The sequence below is a fragment of the Acromyrmex echinatior genome, chromosome 14 (genome assembly GCF_024713525.1).
Source record: "Acromyrmex echinatior isolate Ae372 chromosome 14, ASM2471352v2, whole genome shotgun sequence".
Taxonomy (NCBI): Eukaryota; Metazoa; Arthropoda; class Insecta; order Hymenoptera; family Formicidae; genus Acromyrmex; species Acromyrmex echinatior.
Genome location: NC_141865.1, coordinates 10,908,996 through 10,924,450, shown reverse-complemented (window position 1 = coordinate 10,924,450; position 15,455 = coordinate 10,908,996). Strand labels below are relative to the sequence as shown.

General features: G+C 34.3%; 1 protein-coding gene across 2 annotated transcripts in view; it reads left to right on the top strand.

Moving 5' to 3' along the window:
• The window catches only part of GABA-B-R3 (gamma-aminobutyric acid type B receptor subunit 3), an 80,887-nt gene that overhangs the window by 30,159 nt on the left and 35,273 nt on the right, over window positions 1-15,455 (top strand). For both annotated transcript variants that reach the window (XM_087412999.1, XM_087413000.1), the window contains exons 3-5: window positions 7,028-7,345; window positions 9,688-9,792; window positions 10,644-10,709. In XM_087412999.1, the coding sequence (XP_087269125.1) occupies window positions 7,028-7,345; window positions 9,688-9,792; window positions 10,644-10,709 (489 nt within the window). The remainder of the gene's footprint in view (window positions 1-7,027; window positions 7,346-9,687; window positions 9,793-10,643; window positions 10,710-15,455) is intronic.

Sequence of the window (15,455 nt, the reverse complement as noted above, 5' to 3'; positions counted from 1 at the left end):
GAAATAAATGATCTTTATTTACTTTTATCTCTACTGTTTTTCATCGGTGCTTTGTCTTCTTTATTGCTTTCAATTGTAAATTTTTCAAATAGTCCAAGATCAATTACACATTTTGGATGTAAAAGAAGTTTAACCCTAATTTTTTATTGCCTTCGTACATCAATGTCCCATGTTCAGAATATACACTTCTCACACACATTCACAGATCAGCATGTTCTAATCAAGGCTGAGCAAAATACATGTATTTTGTATTAATTCTTAGTAACTACTCTAAAACTACAATAATGCAGTCCATTTAGAGTAATTATTAAGATTGGCAGTATTTTGTATTTTGTATTACGAATACAAAATACAATGTATTTTGCCCAGCCCTGGTCCTAATTAAATAACTAATCTCGATCTAGGTCACTATGATTTTAAAACTTTTTATTACCTTTATTATTTAACAACTAAAAAATTACTTTTGCAGCTTCCTGAAGTCATAGTGGCATAGACCGAGATTAGCCATGAATGTTATCTAACCGGGATATCCATTGAAGTCTTAGTGGCATAAACTGAGATTAGCGATGAGTGTTATCTAATCGGGATATACTGATCCGCGAACGTGAGAAATGTATTCTCTATATGGAGCATTGAAGTCTCGTACGACAGGTAGACATTAAAGGTGAGTACAGGTATTGATGTGTGCTGATATGTTCATCAGTACCATGAAGGAGAATACAAAAAGGTGCGCTTGCATCCCTGGCTTATGAAATAAGTGGAAAAGAAAAAAATCTATAAAAAAAAGAAGTCGCATAATATAGAATAACTTTTCCAATTAAACAAGAAGCTCAATGCAAATATTAATATTAACATTTGTAATAAGACTTTGAGAAATCCATTTTAGAATCAATGTTGAAACAAAAACTATTGTAGTATTCGTTTTTATTAGTTGCTGCTCAAATTTTGTTTGTCATATTATCGTTGTAAAGTTAACCACCCAACATTTAAAAAAAGTTAAATTAAATTTCTATAGATCATTTGGTAGTTCATTGTTTGCATATGTATGCACATTTTGAGTTTTCGTTTGTACATTTTCAGTAGAAAAGCTTCAAAAGTTTGAATTCTTTTGAGTGCACCCTCTTGAAAGTAATTCTACTGGCGCCCATAGTCAGCACTTATTGCTCTCCGTTCTCGATTAATAATGATCGATACGGACAATGAATCGATGCTCGTCCTGTGAAAAGTAATAAAACATCAGATTATGGCGTGTAAGTCTTGTGTTAAGCTTTATTTCTAACCATCAAGAATATAAGTAAGCATAAGAATAATAGAAACTGAGAATCGTTGACGTGTCCTGATTAAAAAACTGAAAAATTTTCACAACTGAGAGTAATAAAGAAAAGGATATGAAGAAGAGACATGCTGGAAAACAACAGACATGTGTTGCAAATGTTAAAAAACTAGATATTAATTAATAAAAATTAAATTTTTGTATTTTAAATGTTTATTATATTTATATTACGAATAGATGAGAAAGCTAAATAAAAATTTATTTATTCGTTTTCTCGTCCTCTTTTTTATCATATAAATTTTATCATATATTTATTTTTTGCAGCAGAATTCACTAATTTACACTAATTCGTTAACTAATAATGATAACGAAATTTTACGCATCTTGTATTGCAAACATTTGTCGAATGCTTACATATTCCGAATCTCGGAGATATTAGCTCGTAAAAGTTTCTCTACACAAAAATACACGTTTGAGATACATTTCTGTTGATGTAATAAATACATCGACGGACTTGTATAAGAATTCAGGTCGTATATTTGGTCAATGTCGATTTTTGCGATGACTCGTCCCGCGGAAAATGTTCGCAGACCGCGTGCATAAACTCGGTACTACGGAAAAGGTAAGTTGGAAATTGTCCAACCAGGTCTCGTACCAACGCTGAGAGATCTTTTTAACTTAGTCTCACCGACGTAAGGTACGTAAATCGCGCGTCGTCCGCGTATTTTATGTTAGAATTTGCGCGAACACTTCAAGAATCCATTTCCATTCGTCACTGTGTCGATGCCGCTTTTTCTCATCATTGATCCTCTCTATCTCACGAGATAATAGTAATTTATCATGAAGCGTCCGCGCGTCATTCTGGTTGTCAGATTCGCGCGTCAACATATGTTTCTTTCTCTCTTTCAACGATGTTACACAGTTCCGCATTGTTGAACCGCAAAGCTGTTATGACATGAAAAATGTTATATGGGATTTAACCCACAATCCGTTTTGCAGTAGATATTTGTAGTAGTGGACGTTCTCGTGTTTTTCATTTCTCAATTTTAAATTTAAACAGTGATGTATTGTATAGAATATTTGCAGCGATTATGTGATTGTGTTCTTATTTTCATTTGACAGAAAAGCTTTGCAATTTTTGTGTGGACTTAATGTGTCAAGTTGTTGTCGCTCGCAATTGTCGCTCTCATTTATTAATAAAATGAAGGGAATAAAATTATATTATATTATGTAAATTATTTATGAATAAAGGGACATTATGGCCCAATTGTGACTCGTCCGTCATACAGGTGCAATTAATGATATTCATTACGAACTAACAGGATCACTAATTTGACAATTGATGCGAAAACCAGAGTATGTGTCAACTGTAGCGTGAAACACAGCTGACATCTTAATTATCGGAGATGAATTATGATCGATGTAAGGACAGTATTCATGCAACATCAATCATCAGGAAACGAATAACATTTCTCGCATTTAATTAAAGCTCGGTACTTCAAATAAAATAATTTTATTTGACTTTAATTCTATCTCACTATTTAAAATACGGACTCAACGCATAAATGTATAAATATAAGTTTGTAAAGTAATAATGAAAGCTTGTGTATTACAGTCATTTCGGTACAATTCAATAAAACGTACATATAAATTTAGTGCTTTTTTTGTTACTTTATTTGCAATTTTATTGCTTTAGTCGTTAAAGCAATAAAATTACGAATAAAAGGTAACAAATTAGTAACAAAAAAGCACTAAATTTATATTTTGTTTTTTATTCAATTGTGCTATAGTGACTGTGTCAGTTTAATAAACATCGGTTAATATATCTGATATCGTTCTTCGTTTGCACACATGATCGAAAAGCATTGAAATCCAAACAGTCCTGATAATCGTTACGGTAAAAGAACTGGAACCAATAGATCTGGATTTAGCCTCGGATCGAAATTTTTCGGTCCAAGTCCCTGGTATAAAATGCGATGATATTACGAAATATAGAAATTCCATAAGAATGATAGCTCCATCTGCAATGTGGATCTTTTTTGGTACAAATGAAATCTCACTCAAATTTCTTCAAAATGGAGATTGAAGTCCGATTCTCTTTCCTATAATATTTGTTTAAAAAACTATTTAGTGAAGTAATAAAAGAGTTTGGTGTAATATGTAATAAAAATACTGAAAGGTAACTCTAAATTTTTCCACATTTTTTAAAAGCATATATTAGAACAATAAAAAAAATTTGAACTGAACGGAGAATTAAGAATATTTTACAACTTAAAAACATAAATGCCATAATCGAGGTCGAGCGGTAAACCGATGCAACAAGTAACTCACTCATCGACCGATGGGTCGCCATCACCTCATTCCTTTCAACTTCCGGGTATGTCTTTCTTTCTTTCTGTGTAGATATATAGCAAACGGATGGGGCAATCGACTATTACACAATTCGACATTCCCGACTCGTTTGTTCACGATATTCATTTTCAACGGATAAAAAGACAAGAAATCATGAAAAGTAAAAAGAAATTCGTACTCGAGGCTAATGCCCGTTTTCAAATATAGATTAATCTCGGTTCAACCGAGACCTTAATCTCCATCTTTTCTAAAGCTCGGTTTCACCAATGTAAATTCAACTTTAATCTCGGTTTAACTTCCTATTTTTTTTCTAATTTTAAGAATTAGAAAAAAATAAACATTAAATTGAAACGAGATTAATTTTATATTAGTGAAACCCTGGACCTCAGAATTAGAAAAAGATGAAGAGTAAGTTGAACTGAGATTAAAGTTAGTCTATACATTGCAGCATTGGTGAAAATCATAATTACTGCATTAAAGTTCCTGTTCCGTAACTTTTTTAACGACAGTATCGATGTTGTTACCTTATCATTGCGTAGATTTTATGTTACACAGTAAAAAAGCTATTCAACGACAGCATCGACACTACTGTCGTTAACACTACATCTTAACACTTTTTAAGAAAAAAAATCGCGTCGTAGACAAAATACAAAGCTTGAGCATCACTCCCCTTCCTTTTAAAATTTCAATTAGATCTTTATGTCAATCAAAACTGGGAACAACTGGAAATGAAGCGTTTTCAGGCAAGCGACGGATGTTACGGACTGACGCGCGATATGCTGAATGCGATGCATTTCGTAATACTGAATATTCTACGTACATATAATAATGGACACCCGAAGCAATCATCCGTTGTTCGATTCAAAACTTTCAATCCTCATTAGCACGCGATAATCACTTCCGACGGAATAAAAGACGCGAGATCACGAAGCATAAATTATCTGATGGGAATGGTTCATCGGCCACTTCGGTACGTGCACTTTTCGAGGAGAAAAACTAGCGGCGATGTAAAAGCGAGCGAGCTTCGAGCACCACTTTTGAAATCTTTATAGCGACGAAATAAAAGATAAATAGACGGACGGGGACGATCATCCATCGTAGCATGCGATATTCACCTCCGACAGATTCGAGACACTAAAAGATACGAGATTTTTAAGAATAAAGCGTTCTCTAGACAATCATATTATTGCACAATATTTGATTGTACATTATATTATCGTCTATATTGAATATCTAAAAAGTTTTGTATTTTTTAAAGAGGTACCATAATATTATAGTAAAAATAATATTAAACGAAGTAGTTTATAATAATATTTAAAGGTTTAATTCTTAATAAATCGATATCGAATAGAAATATTTACTATGAATATATTCATCAATGCAAAAACTATTTATATTTATCCTAAATGAATAAGCATTATCGAATATATCGAATTTGATTAGTCCAAACAAAATCTATTTATGATGATATTTATTATTCATATATTCGATATAATGCTTATTCATTTAGGTTAAATATAAATAGTTTTTTAATTGATAATAAATATATTCATAATGGATATTTCTATTCGATATCGACAACTCTAATCATTAATACACACTGCAACGTAAATAAAAGAAGTATTACTTTTAAAATTATAATCTGTATAACGATAGAATGGAATATATAAATTATTTCCGATTTTCTTACTTGCTAATTTGATCAACTCGATTTTGTTGCTCTAAATCTTTGAAAACTACTACCAGCTATTCCATGCCAGCGTAACATCTTAAACTTATCAATTCAATGAAAATCTCAATAGATTATGTTGCAACAAAATTGAGTTAAATCAGAATCAAGCCATAAAATCAAGATTATATTGTCTTATAAATTAATTACATTTTATTGTAATTTTATTGTTAAATTTATAACATAATATATTTAAAAAAAAATAAAAAATAAAAAAGATGAAAATTAAAAATATGACTTCTCTCTCATCGCAAAAAATATCCGTATTATATCTGCATTTATTCGTTCTCGAATGTTGAATAATACTGACTATACTTTATACGCAACAGGTTTCAAGCTCTGTAATCGTATTATAAGTGCTAATTTTTTATCATTTGATTTATTTTTCGTGGAAACAGGCGGATTGAAAGTTCAGCTGATGCTGCGATGCACGGCGTCGAATGAGAATTTACACGAGTTATATGTCCTCGTAAACAGAAATGTCGCGAAGTCATGGATATGCATGTCACACCACATTTGTTAAGCTAGTAGTTGCATTCAGAATATCAGTCATAGCTCTCAAAACGTGATACGAAGACGATGAACACTTGCTCGGCATGTACATAATTTACAATAACAAATTTCTACTATAAAACACACACTCTCTCTTCTCTCAAGATTTCACTATTTTGCTTTGCCAAATCTCATTCATTCAATGTCGTTCTTTCAATAAAATAAATATGTTTCCACTTTTGATTACAACTTTTTGATTACAACAAACGATAACAGACATGCAGGTCAATATGACTCAGTATCTAATACAATTTTTTAGAACGAAGTTGTTGAACGGCAGCAGATGGAGACTCCAATTTCTTCTTCCAAAATGATTGGTCGAGTTTCGACTTTCGAGTGCGTCCTCTCATCGAGATCCAATGAAATCGTAACAAGACGTGGAGTAGATAGTACTCGTGTTGTAAAAGTTGGATCGGGAAGTCCCTCGTATTTCCTCGTAACTTGCTGTCCTGCATCTAAACGAAGACCCTCGAGATTTTTTCCATGCATTCAAGTTTGCTCTGGTCTCTACTTGCTTTGAATAAATTGCTCGTTATAACGGGTTGGGTCTTCTTCTCGCTTTTTAAAAATACAACACCATTCGCAGCTCAAACAACGTGAGACGCTTTCTTCGTAATGATAATTGCAATCGATCATCTTGTTTAAGTGGCAAACTTTATCAATATTCCGTTGACATTGGCTCTACAAACTGTTTCTAACAGGTTTTGAATTCAATTTGAACGTAGAAGTTTTCAGTATCAATGTATAATTTACAATATATTATCCTAAGAGTTAATAATTAATACACTTAAAAAATGTACTAAATGTTAATAAATATTTATTTGAATACTATTACTTTAATATTTACTACATGTATATAAATATGTTTTTGGTACAAAAGCCATTAATTTCATTTACGTAATAATTTTTTTTTTTATTGAATATATTATATGTTTATTTCCCTGTAGATGTCAAGTTAATATTATTGAAGGAAATGTACAATATTTATTGCGTTCTCTAACAGTGAATTTTTTCTTTTTAATTTCGAGACATGTACTCTATGTAATAAGTTATTGACTATTATATAACGCGATTAGTTTAAAATGTTCATATCGAAATTTCAATGATCCTTTACTTTTTAGTGCGATTCTGGAGTGGCTGTGGACAGATTCTTTCACGCCTTGTATTCAACGAGGAAGAAGCACTTGATGCCGTTCCTGCTCGGCACAGCTTGTTCCGAAGTCACCGAGACTCTGGCCAAAATTGTTCCTTATTGGAACGTGATCCAGGTATCATTTGGCTCGACGGCACCAGCACTCTCAGATTCCAACGAGTTCCCCCTATTTCTGCGAACCGTTGCGCCGGATTCGAGTCACAATCCGGCCAGGATAGCATTGATCAAACACTTCGGATGGGACACCGTCACCGCGCTTTCGCAAACAGGCGACATGTACTCCTTGGTAAGTAGGTCGTAAGGAACACGAACGTCGCGCAAATCGACTTTCCGAATTTATTGAAGCGACACTTCCTGTCACTTTAATAGTCCGCACCGGAAATAATTTGATCGCAATATTGATGGGCGTCGTGCAATTTTTCTTCGAGATTGTACTCAAAGTATTTTATTAAAATTTTTTTCTAAGATTAATGTTCTACCATATAACATTTATTTGGCATACAGTTCAATTTGAAATTCGAGAGCCACAAAATGAGCTAAATTTGGGATCGGTCTTTTCATACAAATTGCATAATGCGTAATGCGAAAATATAAGCGTAGAAATGTAAGCGTGGAATTTACACGCTTACTGTTTAAATGATATAATTTTCTAATTTCACATTCTCGAATAAATGGAGTATGAAATGAATGCGAGTATGAAACATTATCGAAATTCACAGAGATTATTTGAAAAATTATGTTTGATAATGGATTGGAAATCGGCTCCTTCATAAAGAACGCGTGGCATTCAAATTGCAGTTGACGTTGATTTAATCGCGATTGAAATTTGCGCCAAAAAATATCCACTTATAAATCCAATATTTCCTGCAATCGCTGCTTTTACCGTAATATCGAGATCAGATGAAGTGGAATCCGAAATACGGAGGGAATGTGTGCGATAACACGGTCGCGAGGACATTTTCCATCGTTATATTTGTCTCTGTCTCGCTTTACGTAACCGCGTGTTTAATTGCGAGCTACACCGCGGAAGTTCGTTTATGCCCGGCGTGACGTGCGAGCTATACAATGAAGTTCCCGTTATGTCGGCTTTAATTAACTTTCGATTTGTACTCACGCGTAGTTAACTAGAGCGCCGCGCGTTCGGTATCGCGTTTCGGTTAATTCTCGGTCAATTTCCGTCGCTACACTGGTAACGGAAGCTACCACACGTCACATCCGGCTTTAATATAGCCTAGGAATATACGTGTGACGAATGGATCCAAGGGCGTCGCAGTATCAGGATTTCGAAGCAAGCAAGGATTTCAAAACAATAAGCAATTTATGTAGCAATATAATTCTTTTTACTGTTGTGCGAGTAGAAAGAAAAGTTAGGATAAAGCGAAGTAATTTCAATATAGGTCAACAGAAATTTTCGAATCGTATGAAAGATTGAAGTTGCACAGTGTATTCAATTGAACATACAAAACATACATTATTGCATCAAATAGTGTTTTGTATGTTTGAATACACTACACGACCTTGTTCTATACAATTAAAAAATTTCTGTTAATCCCCATCTAAATTATCTCATTTTATCCTATATAGAGGATGTCCCAAAATTAACAATAAATATTTTAAAGATAGATTCTTTTTTTTAACGTTTTAAGACAAAAGGTCTAATGTGAAAATGGCGAGGCTATGATGATTTTTAAATGGAAAGAGTTTCAAAATTATTTATGACAGGGCTAGAATTTTATGCGCTCAGATACAAGTCAGTCCAGTAAAAGTACTGAATTTTGTTATTGTCAAAGGCATGAAGAGTTTGAAGAAGCATGTTCACCCTGGCCATCCCTGAATCTCGCGAAATTCTAATTTTGTCAGTAATTTCTAAACTACCCATTTTAAAAAAATTCTATCATTACAGCCTTGTTATTTTCATATTAAAATTTTTTTGTCTTAAAATGTCAAAAGAATCTGTCTTTAAAATATGTTCAGTTTTAGGACACCCTGTACGTATTTTTTTTTCCCCGATATATTCATTCACAATTTAAAAACCGAGTTTCCCTCTTTGGAAAGAAGTTTAATTCGATAAATTTCTAATAAAGCGCGCGCAACGTATGTCATCTATCTCGAAATTGATGTAAAAGCGTTTGCGGAAATTCTGCGGAAATCGACGTGTCAGTTTACATCCACGTCTCGTTAAAATTCATATTGTTCCCAAACTAGCTTAAACCACTTTCGAAATAAACGCTCATATCCGAACGCGCACACGTACGAGCGATTCGGGAAACACCATATTCCTGCGACTCGCTCCATCATGAAGCATGTACGTAATGATAAGAGAATTGTGAATGTCGCCAATAAAATTACGTGACGTAAGCGACGCGTTCGCCGAGAAGAAACCGGCCGCGGAACGAATGTAACTGCGCGGCGCGGCAATCCGTATATCCTTTTTGGATAACGGAACTTCCGTCGCGTCACCATGACGTACGATGCGTATTTGTAAGGGTGACACACGCGATTCTTGTTTTGCGCAAATAGAACGGGAGACAAACGAACGGCACATTGCCATTTCTCGCTGCCGCCGCTACGCTTGGCTCCCCGGCGCGCACTTCCACACGTCGCACGTATGACGCGTCTCTGTTCCAGGCAGTGAATGATCTGGTCACGGAACTGGAGCAGGCGAATATCACGTGCACCGCAACTATCACATTCGCCGAGAACGATTACAAGGAGCAGCTACGAACTTTAAAGGTAAAAAGTCGCTTAAAGCCGTTTAAATGTCGACTTGTGACTCTTTTCTCACCTTCATTCTAAATTTCTTACAGTGAAATCTCACTCTAAGAAAGCGAAAATACAATCACCCTTGGAAAAAAAAGTGGAAATACTTCACTTCTTGAAAAAGAGTGACAATTTTCACTCTTTTTAGAGTGAATTTTCACTTCGAAGGGGTGAAATCTCACTCCAAAGAAAGTGAGATTTCACTCTAAAAAGAAGAGATCGTTATTTTTTTTAAGAAGTGAAATATTTTCACTTTTTTCAAGGATGGTTGCATTTTCACTCTCTTGGAGGGAGATTTAAGATTGTAAGAAATTTAGGGTGTTCGTCCGTCTTTACGAGAATTTGTAGCGATCATTTTGTGCAATTAGATCAAGCTGATCAATTCGATCAATCAGCCAAGCTCATTCGATGGTACGAGAGAATCTTTCGTTTTTCACGTAATTCGCTTGCTTTGAAATTCGAAATCCGTTTTCGTGAAATGAACGTCAAGGTATCGATTGGAAACGCAATATAGATGCATCGAGATTACACTTGCAGCGTACGATGTGTGCGAATTAACTCAATATCTGGTCAAATGATGATTCGGACGTGCTTTAAGGATAACTGGGAAAACGTCGTTTGTTAATATTTAGCGAAAAGCTCGATATAAAAATTAAATCTAGATTAACGTGAAACGGCGACGCGATAAAATTTTCAACTCGTAATCATCACTATCTCTTTTGCTTCATTAGTATCATTTATCGCATTTTATATGTATTAGTGATGCTTCGTCAAATGGAAACTGGAACCTTTTTTAATAAAAGATACACGTATCACCATTCCAGGAATTGGACACTAGGATCATTATTGGAAGTTTTTCGCCGCGATTGGCGCAACGTGTCTTCTGTGAGGTGAGTTGCGAGAAAAAGCAAATTTAAATCTCAATGAGAAATTATTTTTAGACATTTTCGTAATTACCATAAAATAAGCTTTGTTCAAATAAGGGGGATAAAACTTGCAGCCATTTTTCGCGAGTACCCACCGCCGTGATAAAAAAACAGCTACGTCCACATCCTTACGGACTAATTAATGACGCTTTTAATAACTCCCATTACAGTCCGTGTAATTTCGACAAAGTTAGGTCGCCATTTCAACTACTCATTCATTTTTTAAACTCCCACCGGTTCAGTTGAAAACCCTTGCTAACAAGAAGAAACAATTTTGTGGTTGTTCCACGTTTGCCGGTTCGAGTTTAGAACAGTAGCAGTTTTTGCCAAAGTAGAAGAAATGCGAGAGAACGTAAACAGATAAACCCTGGTCTCGTTTTATTTGTAAGAAATTCACGCGTTTTGTTGCATGCTCCACGACTGTAAAATTCGTTTAAAAGTTTAACTTTCACAGCGCTCATATCATTTCAAATGTCATTATCAATTATCTCGATTAATTATCTCGTAGCAACGTTATCTACTTTATCTCTTTTATAATTCCTGTTGCTAAAGATACATATAGATACATATAGAAATTCTCTTTCAAAATACGTTCTACTGCTCCCAAATGAAATTCTCTTAAAATCTGATAACGATGTACTGACATTTAAATTACACAATCTGACAAACTGTAAGAGATAAATACACATGTCCACTCGGACTCGTTTGATTATTCAGCACGTTATTGAATACGGAAATTGAACATGGAAATGCTTTCATGTCAAGTATTATAAAAAAGTATTATAAAAACAACACAATATATTTTATGGAAACGCATAATTATTATACAAATCAAATTTTATTATGTCTACTTGACGATAAGGACTCATTCCCACTTCTATCGATGTATAGTAAATCAACAATATCTTTCGAATTTTACAAGAGGAAAGCGTTCTGCCAATCCCTTGCAGTATTTTCGAATTTTACGAGCGCTTGCGAACGTAGAAGCAGTGCAATAGTGATATTTCTTCACAAACGCTTACAAAACTGAGATGAAAAAAGTCCGAAACGTTTATGCTTCCATTCCACGACGTTATAAAATTTTCAATGAGCCTCTATACATGGAAAAAAAACTGTTTTTGGCTACAGTTAATTCTGATTAACTGAAATTGCATTAGCTACTATAGCTATGAAATTTGCTAATATTTACAGAGAATTTGTTGCTGTAGTTTAATATAAGAACGTGATAGCAAAAAGTATGCATGTCTGTTACAGATCAATTTATTTAGCAACATGAAGTTAGTTGTCATAGTTATCGAATATGTCCGTATAAAAGAAAATTGCCTCTACCAGTTAAATATGGTTTGCTGAAACTGTACCTGCTACCAAATTGTTTGCTACACAGAAAACGTTTGCTGCAATGATCAATACATCGACATAATAGCAAAATGCTTGTCTGTTACAAAGATAATATTTAGGTCTCACAGTTAATGGAAATTAGACCTCGCAGACACGACGTTGGTTCATATAATGCTACTAAATTAGCTGTCAAATCTAATTTTTAGCTGTGGCAACTGATCTTTTTTTTCCATGTACGCTTAATAAATCATTGAGCCGAGTTTTTTGATTTTTATGTGAATACTCTCCGAATTCTTTGGAGTGGAATCTCATTCTTAAGAGTGAAAATCGAACCAGTTTAGAAAAAGAGCAGATCAATTTTCTATTCTTCAGAGTGAGATTTACTGTAAAAGTTTTAGAGAGCATATACCACGTATGTCCTCGTATTACTACGTAATATAGCGATTCTTTTTCCTATTGCTTATTAAATTGACGTTAGAACCACAGTTGTGCCATTTTTTACTCATTTGACAGTTCTTCTTTTTTAGTTAATTTAGATTTGCACGTGGAGTTTTAAATTTTTATGACTTTTTATGAATAACTATGATTAACTACAAGCAATTTTACTTTTATGATGACAACCCTCCTTCGCAAAAAGCTAGATTTATCTTGAATCGCGATTAGGTTAATTTAAACCCGTGATTTTGAGAGTGTCAAATAGCTTACGTATATAAACAGAAAGAAAATATCAAACGTATCAGACAATCAGACAGATATGCATCAAGTCAGTAATATCGCGTAAGCACAAGCACCTGATACCAAAGTAGGACACGAAGTTTACACTCTCCCTTTGTAAATTGAGGCCGAACCGACCGCAGGAGCTTTCGGAGTCTTGTTTGTCGTGCGAATTTTGAAGTACACATCAAGCTCGCATAGTGATAAACTGATGAACATGCAGATTAGACACTGGAGTATACGTAAGCAAACGAATGGATTTATATTATCAGTTGAGAGAAAACCCTTGCATTTTGGTCTATATAATCCATAGAAATCGTTATCCAAGTTATCATAAAGAAAATCAATGTTAACAATTAGTAGATTTGCATTTTGCGTGTAAAAACTTTTATATATATATATATATATATAGATCTATATACACAATCTATATACACATGTGTGTGTGTGTGTGTGTGTGTGTGTGTGTGTGTGTGTGTGTGTGTGCGTGTTAAGTTGTTATTAAATTGCGTAAATGTTGTATAAATACGAAATATGGAACGCTAAGAGATTGTTTTAACTTTAATAGGGCGAATAAGAATTCTGTAAAGTTACTATCACTACTTAGCAAACAATAAGGAAATGGTGGAAGTTTCATAGCACGATTCTTTGTGTTGTATGTACATAATAACTGCTTCTTGGGGGGATCTTTATAATTGCAATTTCTTGTTTATATAATGTGCAACTCGGCGCGGCTACAAATCTCGTCGGAAATACATAACAGAACGGCGACAATTTGTTTCAATTTTCAACACGAAAGTTAATTAAGAAATTAATGGCAAAAACTAGTAGAATAAAACTATATCATATGTAACGCAAAACATCGGCATTCTGTTTCTGAAAAAATAGGAAACTGAAGGAGAGAAATATGTCTGATATAAAACCAATCCTACTGATAAATCTTTTTGTTACAAGTGAAATAGATTTGAATAGCAGAAAATGCCAGATATAAAACAACATTGATAAATACTTTATATCAGGCATTTTCTGTCGTCCCTCGTTGAATCCTCCTTCAATATCGGATGATAAATAATTTCTGTCCTCACTCTATTTTCATTATGAACGCGTAATTGCCATTTTGTGGAGTTAATTTAGACCGTATATAGACATAAAAAGTGAAGAGAATAATACAAATTTCATTAGCAAAATATCTTCGGGGAGATAGCCAGCGTGCTGTATCGTTTTCATATTAAATTTCCGGTTATCCTATTTCTATATATACATCACTATAAGCATCGAGTTGAAATTGCAGTTGGTTCGTTGCGTTCCGGAATATACGTGCTACTCGTATCCTTGCCACAAATTACCAAGGTTGCAATAAGTCTCCCCATTTTCCCCATTCTATCTCTCTTCCTTTGCCAACCCGTTTGCGCGTGATGCTTTAAATCGTGCTGTTTAGTGCTCCAGAATTTTACGGTTCATTTCACAGGTACGCACACAATGTTTTCACAGCTGTGTTCCCGTGCAAGATTAACTCATATATTTCGAAAAATTCGAAACTTTTCATCCATTTTAACGATGATATAGGCATCATTTTTAACACCATTATTCTCTCCCGATAAAAAAGCGTTATTTAGAAGAGCAAAAAATATTTGAAAAATTAGTTTTTTTGAATAAAATTGTATCGAATATATATATGAAATAACAACATACATGATTTCGAAATTAAAACATGAAGTATGTTTATTCATAAAAAAAAAATGAGATACGTTTTCATCTCATTAATTCAAAATCGCGAGATATTTCATTTAAAATGATTCGGCTAATGCATATGTAAATGTTCTCGCTTGCGCTTGTATTGTATATAAGTCACGGAGACTCTCATTCTCATTTAGCAGGCATCACATACTCTCTGTTGTACGCAACCGAAGGACAGGCCATTGTGTTACAATACGATCGTGTGTACCCACGTCAGTGTCCGGTATAGCACGTTTGCATTGAAGTGTATGTATCGGTTTGCCTTACAAGTTAACTCGAGCCAACACGTAACATACATGACATCTTACATGAAACGCATGACACCTTTAAACGTCCGCACATACATATTTCTTTTCGCCTGTCATGATCGTACCTCACGTAAAATTTCCACCGTCGTATACAGGGGCGATTTCAAATTATATAAGTATTCCTGGTATCACCCTTATTGGAACATCAAAATTACGAGACATTCAATAAATATTATTAATATCGCATTAAGGATATTCATATCTGCGATCGATGCGTCGCATGTGTTTCCCTAGAGATGGTCCTGATCCCTGGACATGGTCCTGAATATTCTTCAATGTGGGTCAATTATGTAAACGTGCGTGAAAATAAATTTCCGGATATGTAAGAGACAACCTTCGTAAAGGGATGACATCTTGGACGAACATACTGGCGATTCAATAATGCCGGTAGTCACCATTGGATGGAACCGACCATTAGACCGGTATCGAACCATGCTTTTCTTCAACCGATCGTTCAACCGGTCGTTACGTTTTCATGACGTTTAATACTCATAGATCGGGCTTGTACCGTTTACTAGAGGGACAGGTATTGTTCGTTTCTTTCACACATTCCACCGACACGCAGCAGAATACAACAAAATGAGAAAAAATAGTATAATACGAAAAAGATCAA